Raw genomic sequence first — 8,532 nt, 5'->3', positions numbered from 1 at the left:
ATGGACAGGGGTGCGTTCTTTCTGATGTCCTGAGTTTTTTGCCTCTTTAAAATTTTAAAATAATTTTTATAATTTAAAATGGGGAAACTTTATTTTTTAAATGACACAAATTGTATACCTTAAAAAAAAACTCCGAGAACCCACTGGAGACTATAGGGTTTCCTTCTGGAGTGAAGAAAATGTTCTAAAATCTAAAACAATGGTGATTGTTAAACTACTCAGGGAATTTTAAGGGCAAATTTTATGTATGGTATGGAATTATATCTTAATAAAGCTGTTAAGGGGGAACGGGGCAAGTGATCTGCAGGCTTACATGGGAGCCGACCTTGATTTAAGATCCAAATTATCAATAGTTTGACATCTGATGTTTTAAATTAAAAATGCAAGTGAATTTTGCCTTCTACTCTAAAACATATCCATAGTTTTAGTTCCAAAAATTTTTATAAAAAATTAGCTTGGGTTGGAAGCCATTATTTATCCCCTGGTTCTTCCATCACAGAGGGTATTTTGACATAACTTATCTCAGGAGGAAAGGATTCCTTAGAAAACCAATAATAGGAATTCTGTTTCTCCCTGAATAAATAATTAATGAGCACCTACTATGTTTGAGGCATTAAGTATGTGGCTGTGTCCAGCAGGGAACTTGCAATTTTGGGGAGAAGGGGTTGACAAAGAGAAAGTGATTTTAAAAGTATTTTTAAAGTACATGATAGGGTTTAAAAAATAATTTTTGGATTAAAAAACACTGGTGAGTCTATTTTGATAAAAACACACATTTGAAAAATAGAATTATACTATGCAATTTGTTTTTTTCCACTTAACTATTTCCAGCATCCCCAGAGGATGTTCCTTTGGAAACATGGTGAGAGGTTTGCAAGTTTACCCCAGGATTTTCAAGACTGACACTAGTGGTGGCAAATCTGCTCTATCAGTTAGCACCTGGTTGAACCTATCTGTTTCCTCATCTATCAAATAGGGATAATAATAGTACCTACACCTCATAGGGTTGCAGTGAAGATTACATGAGTTAATCCGTGCAAAGCACTTAACATGGTGCCTGGCATAAATACCAGCTTTTCTTACTATGTGATGCTCACCATGATTAACATGGTCAGTTCTATGTACCAAACAGTCACTCTGAATCAAAACACCAGGTCCTTGATGAGAAAGGCACAGAACCCAAACAAAGAAAGTCTTAAAGTTTTATTACTGCCAAGAAGGAAGCCCTGTAAAATTAAAGTTAAACTGTGCTTCCAATTAGGAAGACAATACTATTAAGAAATTAAACTCCTTTAATTAACTTATAAATCTAATGTAGTGGTTCTGAACCAGTGGCAATTTTGCCCCCCGCAGGAGACATTTAGCAATATCTGGAGACATTTTGGGTAGTCACAAGTGAAGGGGCTGCTACTGGCTGGCATCTAGTGGATAGAGACCAAAGATGCTACTAAACATTTCACAGTGCACGGGACAGCTTCCCACAACAAAGAATTATCTGGCCCAAAGAAACCCTGATCTAATGCAATCCTTGATAAGATGATTCTAAAATTCACTTGGAGGACTAAATGGTCACAAGAGACATGAAATTTTGGGGGAAAAAAAAAGTGAGAAGAGGTATTTGCTCAAATAGATAGCAAAAAAAATACTATCAAACCACAAAAATAAGACAAATTCTGATATTGAGAATACACAAATCAATGAAACATAAAAGAAAACCCAGAAATAGATCCAAGTGCTTAAAATAATCTGGTATAAAAAATGTGTTTCAGATAAATGGAGAAAAATAATTATTTAAGAAATGATTCCCAGACAAATGATTAAAATCATATATTATAAATTCTAATATCCAGAATGTTTCCCTCATACATCTGCAATCAGGATGCATCTAATAGTATGTACATTTCACACGGTAGTTTCCTTTTTCTTGAAAAGCTGTTCTTAAACTGACAGCAAGTCTTAGATTCAGTGTTGTCTTAGAAATAAGGCAATACAGTATATGGAAAATGGTAAGCATACTTCATGCTATATAAAGCATTTCAGATGAATTAAAGAAATAAATGTTAAAAATGAGATAGTCAATGAATAATAATAAGTAAATAATAGGAAAATAATCTCAGGACAGGAAATATCTTTCTAAACATAAAACAAAGAAAAAAATAAAGAAAAAAGATGCACAAATACACATGTAAAATGTAAAACTTCATTAAATAAAACATCACAAACTACAGATTTCTAAATTTAGGGCAATCCCAATTTTAAAAGTAAAAATTATTTGGAAGTTGACCAAGTGATTTTAAAGTTATCTGAAAGAATAAAATGCAAAATTAGCCAGAAAAGTTCTAAAAAAGAAGAGCAATGAAAAGTTTCCTCTGCTTATTATTAAAACAGCATGTAACAAGGTCAAAAGACAAAGTCCACAAATAGACACGAAGGTTATTAGTTGATAAAGGTAATATTTCAAACCACTGGGGAAAAAGGACGGATAATTCAATAAATGATATTGGGACAACTAGCTAACCATCTGGAGAGAAAAATATTAGATTACCATTCTATTCTTTTTTTGAAACTAATTCCAGGTGGATTAATGAAAAAAAATATTTATAATCTTAGGAGTGAGGAAAGTCTTTCTAAGTATGACAACAAAGACAGAAATCATAAAGGAAAAGGGTGACAGAATTGACTATGTAAAAATTAAAAACCTCTGTAAAGAAAACCAAAGAAATCAAAAGTGGGGAAAAAAATGTAACATGTATAACACAGGGGTAGTTTCCTAGTACAAATTACTACAGACTGGCTGGCTTAAAACAACATTCTCTCACAGTTCTGGAGGCTCAGAAGTCCAAAATCAAGGTGTCTGCAGGACCATGCTCTCTCCAAGGCTCTAGGGGAGAATCTGTTCTGTGTCCTTCTCTTAGCTTCTGGTGTCATGAGCAATCCCTGGTGTTCCTTGATTTGCAGCTGCATAACTCCCATCGTCACATGGTGTTCTTCCTCTGTCTTCACATCTTCTTATAAGGATACTAGTCATATCAGACTAAGGGTCCACCCTACTCTATGATCTCATCTTTACTGATTACATCTGCAATGACTCGATTTTCAAATAAGGTAACATTCTGTAGTGGTGGTGGGGACTTCAACACATCTTTTTGGAGGACCCAATCCAACCTATAAAAAGTCTTTACTATGCGAGTAAAACTGACAAATTAGTAAACACACAAACAGAAACCCAATAGGATAAGAACAGGCAATTCACTCACACACCCTATGTGTGTATATATATGTATGTATGTATGTATATACATATATATATATATATATGTATGTGTGTGTATACACACACACACACACACACACACACACACACACACACACACACATACATATGGAGAGAGAGAGAGAGAGAGAGAGAGAGAGAGATCTCCAATAAACATGTGCAAGATGTCCAGCTCTCCTACATGTCGAGAACACACTCTGATCTCCAACCTCACTAGCTGCTCCTCCTCCCCTTGCCTTCCCCTGGGCCAGGCACTGTGGCATGCTCTAGGGCTAGATCCTGGATGCTCTTCCTCTTGTAGACTGTCAACCTAGATGAACTCTTCTAGGTCAATGACTTTACAACTTATATGCTAATGACACCAAATTAGTCAGGACTTCTCCCCTGGCTTCCAAACTCAGTACAAACCTTATACCTTGCATCTCCAGTTGGCTTTCCCACAGGCATCTTAAATTTAACACCTTTTAAAGAGAACTCTTGAATCTTTCCTCCAACCCTGTTCCTCCCCAAGTCTTCCTCACTTCAATGACACCAACTTGCATCCAGTTGTTCAGGCCGAAACCAGGGCATCATTTTTTACTTCTCCCTTTCCCTCATTAACCACATCCAAGGATCAGGATTTACTTTATAAATGCCTTCCATATCTCTCCAGTCTTCCAGTTGCACCACCTACAAAGCTACAATTATCTCTGGTCTGGACTACTACTGAAACCTCCAAGACTGATCTCCCTGATCCACTTTTGTCCCCTTATAGTAAGGTGAGGCTGGTTTGGGACAGTTTCAGTTTTCACCTGTTCCTTGATACTCGGTCCAGTTAGTAACTCCTTTCATTTGCAAAAGAATCCTCATTTGGATGACAAATTATATGGTCACCTTGCATTATAGTCTTTTCTTCTCACAGTAGCTAGTCACCACGAACCCGTGTCCCCTGCATCGGCAGGCGAACTCTCAACCACTGCGCCATCAGGGAAGCCCTAAAGTCACCTTTTAAAAGTGTAAATCAGATCATGTTTTTCCCCTGCTAAAAACCCTTCAAAGATTTCTTATTACATAAGAATAAAATCCAGGTTCCTTATTGTGGTCTAGAAGGTCCTACATAACCTAGCCCACCTACTTCTCATCTCTTCCAACTCTGTCCTTCACTCACATTCTAGCCCCACTGGCCTTTTGATTCTTCCAATTAGTCATGCCCCTTCCAACTTTCAAGCCTTTGTTTTTGCTGCACCCTTTACTGCTACTTTATTCCCCAAGATCTTCTCATAACAAATCTGTCATTTTGTTCTCTTATCAAATATTAAATCTTCAGAAAGGCCTTTGAAGACGCAATCTAACGCTCCCAACCCCACCCAAGTTATTCTCTATTATATTGTCCACTTATTTGTTAGTTTATTGCTCTTATTTCCTCACTAGAATGTAGGTCCATTGTCATCCTGTTCACCTTTGGTACCCAAGGTCAGAGCATGTGCTCAATATGTATTTAATGAGAGAATGAATCACAACCCACAACCATAGAAAAAATTAAAACCACGACAGCTCACAGAATCTGGCTATCAAATCAGCAAATATTAAAAGAACAAAAATTCCTTACTTTTCTTCCTGACACTCTGACATGACATTTATGTGATTGTTTATTCTTTGTCTCCCTCTGACTAAAATGAAATCTCCACAAAAACAGGGACTTGGTTTTGTTACACAGCCATATTCTTAGCAACTACAAGAGTGCCTGGCATATAGTAAGTGTTCAATAAATATTTACATACTGAATAAATTGACAGTATCTAGGGGTAGATATTGACTAGGTAGTGGAGAAAGGGGTATGTTGAAAATATAATTGGTGCACGATTTCTGTAGGAAATATGACAATATATATCAAAAGCCCTCCAAAGAGGGCATACCTTTAGACTCAGCAATCTCACTTCTAAGAGGAACTTATCCTAAACAAACAAACAAACAAACAAAGGTACAAAAATTATTTATGAGGAAATTTCTGAGTTGTTTATAATAGAGAAAGTTTAGAAATGGCAGCATAATATCCATTTATAGGAAAAGAGAAATGTAATTATAAATCTGTACAATGAAATACATTAAAAATATTGGTGATGTGTATTTATTGATGCAGAAAGAGATAAAAAGTATATTAAGAGAAAAGGCAAACTGAAAACAATGAAGTATAGCAAGACTTCATTTTTGCAAAAACATATGGGGATGACACATGGCTATGTATGAGTGCACACTGGTATTTACAAATAAAAGTGTAGCCAGGCATACTTCAAAATGTTAACATTGGTTATTTTTGGATAGCGAGATTAAGGGCAATTAAATTTTTTTCTATCTACATTTCTCAATTTTTTGTAATTAGGCCAACCAAAATTATCTGAATATGTTCTGCTTTTATAAGTAGGGGGGAAAAAAGCAATAAATATTATAAAAAAACACAGACACATTTCATCAACTTACTGAAGACTAAAGCCCAGGTTAAGAGCCAGAAGTTCAGAAACACCAACTTCAGCATTGGAGATGGGTTTCTGATTTCCTGAATTCAAGCAAGTTGTTTCCCCTCAGTCAATATTTGTAAAAAAGAAAAAAAAATTACAAAACTTGTTTCTTTTATTTCATTGCTTGCCAAGCTTGAGAAACAGCACAAAGTGTAGCAAAAGCTATCATTTATGCTGGCATTTTCCTTGCATTGCTTCATTAAAAACCTTCTAATGGTCCTGCCAGGTAGGTATTAATGTTCTCAAATGCAAAAGCTGAGAGAGATGACAGAACTTGCCAAAGCTCACACAGCTGTTGGGGGTGGTGAGGGGGGAGGCGGGGGAGTTCTGTATTTAAACAGAGGTTTTTCTGACTTCAGAGCCTTGAGGAAAAGCTGGACAAAGGCGCTTGAGGCTTTATAACCTTGCTCTCTCAATGCCTCTGATCTTTTGTGTGGTTATCCTACCACCCTTATCTAACTTGCAAGAAAGATAAAAGGAGAACCAGCCCGGAGTTTTTAGAAAAGTGGAGTTAAGTCTCTGGAGAAGCGAGATTTACACTGGGTACTATTCTGGAACTTACCCTTCATTTCTCTTCAACTCGAAAAGCTCCAAATCAAAATGCTTGGTTGGGTGGTCACAAGGGAGGGGAGGGGGGCAGTTTGAGAGTGCCCGTATGTATGTGTGTGAAGCGTCACAACACACGCGACAGACTGGGATAAGAATGACATCTGGGCACCTGACGAAGGAAGCTGACCCAGGATGAAGGAAGATGGACACCACTTGGGAGCAAAGGACAAAGTTAGTAAGAAGGACAAATTAAAGGGGGATTGAGAGAAGGAGGAATAGGAAAGAGGAGGAACTGGGAGGAGATGCAGTTGGGAGTTATTCTGCAGTATTTTTTTCTTCCACCTCTTTTCTTTCTATATTCTTTCCCTTGATTATCTCAGTCACAATTAGACCTTCGATTCTCCTTTCTGTTTAGATGGTTACCAAATCTTTCCAGTCCTGACTTTTCTCCAGAGTTCAAGTCCTCTGAGTTTCAAACTGAATGCAGCATTCCCTCCACCCCAAGCCTGCTCCTACTGTATTTGCTCTCATCGTCAAACATCCATCTGAACTGCTCGCTCTCCCATACCGTCAACCATTCTTTCATCCAACAAATATTTACTGTGGATCTAGTATGTCCCCCACACTGTCACAGCACTAGGGACATCCATTCACTTCCCAAGTTGGGTCACTTTTACCTTGAAAATCTTTTGTCTGTCCATCTCATCTAGATTCTTTACTGAAATTTGTTGAGGATCCTTCTTGCTTGAACCATGGCAACATAACACTATAAGTTAATTGGTTTTGCATGCCATTTATTCTACAGTGACCTCCTAGATTTAGCACTATACTTGAAGTGGCTCACAGTGGAGGCTTAGGGACTACAAACAATGGGAAGGGGATTGGAGAAGCAGAAGCTAGATAGATTTGTCTTGATGAAGTATTTGCAAAGGAAGAAACGGGTTTACAAATAACATCAGTGTGACAATTCTGTTATTTCTGGCGTGTGGCTTTGGGAGGCTGGGAAGATTGTTGGAAGTCTGATGCTGGGAGTCTCCTGATAGAAAGCCTTGCCCACCTCCCATCCCTTGAGTACTCAATAGCCACTTGTTGATTATATCACCTTCTATGTCAGAAGCTGCGAGTGTTGTGTTCTCCATCGCATCCCCAGCTCTTAGAACATCAGGCCCATAGTAGGGGTTCAATAAATATCTGTGGAGGATTCTAGAAAGGCAGGGACCATAGATGTTTTATTCACTACCTTAGGAAGAAGGACAAAGAGCCTGAGGGAAAAAGAAATCGTGCAAGATGTTTCCCTCCTTATTCCTTTAGAGCTTGGTAAATGTTTCCTAAGAGAAATAAACGGCCCTCCTGCACAACTCCAAAATCGGGCCCCTCGCTCGGCTGCCAGGCCCTGGAGCGCGGCCACCATCTCGCCCAGGCCCCAGCTTCCCTCCCTCCCCGCCCGGGCTCCTGTTACCTCCCTGCATACATCTGTACCCACCACAAGCCAAACAATTACACGCTCCCGCGTCCCCGCCTCGAGGTCCGGCACTACCCCCAGGACCCTGCGTGCCCCTGGGCCCCCCAGCCGCCACACCCGCCAAGGTTCGGGGAAGCGCACGGCCCGGCCTGAGACCGCCGCCCGCTGTGGGTTCCTGCACGCCCCCGCACCCGGACCTCGTCCATGTGCTCGGCGGCCACTCTCCAGCCTCAGCCCGCTCGGGCTTGAGTGCAGAGCCCGGGAGGCCCGGCCCCCCGACCCGGGCCAGCCGCACTCCTCAGGGTAGAACACGCCAGGAAGGCGGCAAGGCGGGAAGCGGTTGCAGCTTTGAGGCGCCCAGGGGCGGGCGGCGGGGCCGCCGAAGCCAGCGGGCCAGGCCGAGGGTGGCCCGAGCGGAGGCGGCGCTCCGGTCGCGGCGGGGCTCGGGGAGCGGCGGCTCGCTCACTCACCACGGTCCGGCGGGGCAGCGCGCCAGTGGTCCGGGACAGGGCCCGGCGGAGCCTCCGCGCCCGGCCCGAGCGGGTCCCCCCGGAGCTCTCGGAGCCGCTGTCGTCCGAGATCACGATGAAGTCCTCCATGGCTGCGGGTCCCGGCCGAGCCAGCGCGCGGGCGGCCGGCGACCCGGGAGGCGGCAGCGGCGGCGTTGACTTCGGTTCCTGCTGCTGAGGCGGCGGCGGCGGTGGCGGCGACGACAACCGTGGCCATCACCCCGACGGCCCCGCCCCGATCCC

General features: G+C 41.4%; 1 protein-coding gene across 1 annotated transcript in view; it reads right to left on the bottom strand.

Moving 5' to 3' along the window:
* The window catches only part of SIMC1 (SUMO interacting motifs containing 1), a 91,630-nt gene extending 83,251 nt beyond the window's left edge, over positions 1–8,379 (bottom strand). The window contains exon 1 of the mRNA XM_007463125.1: positions 8,251–8,379. Within this exon, the coding sequence (XP_007463187.1) occupies positions 8,251–8,379 (129 nt within the window). The remainder of the gene's footprint in view (positions 1–8,250) is intronic.
* Between the last annotated feature and the right edge of the window lie 153 nt (positions 8,380–8,532).

The sequence above is a fragment of the Lipotes vexillifer genome, unplaced genomic scaffold (assembly GCF_000442215.2).
Source record: "Lipotes vexillifer unplaced genomic scaffold, Lipotes_vexillifer_v1.1 scaffold514, whole genome shotgun sequence".
In the NCBI taxonomy this organism is placed as follows: domain Eukaryota; kingdom Metazoa; phylum Chordata; class Mammalia; order Artiodactyla; family Lipotidae; genus Lipotes; species Lipotes vexillifer.
Note: the sequence above shows the minus strand (reverse complement) of the source record. Positions and strands in the feature narration are given on the sequence as shown.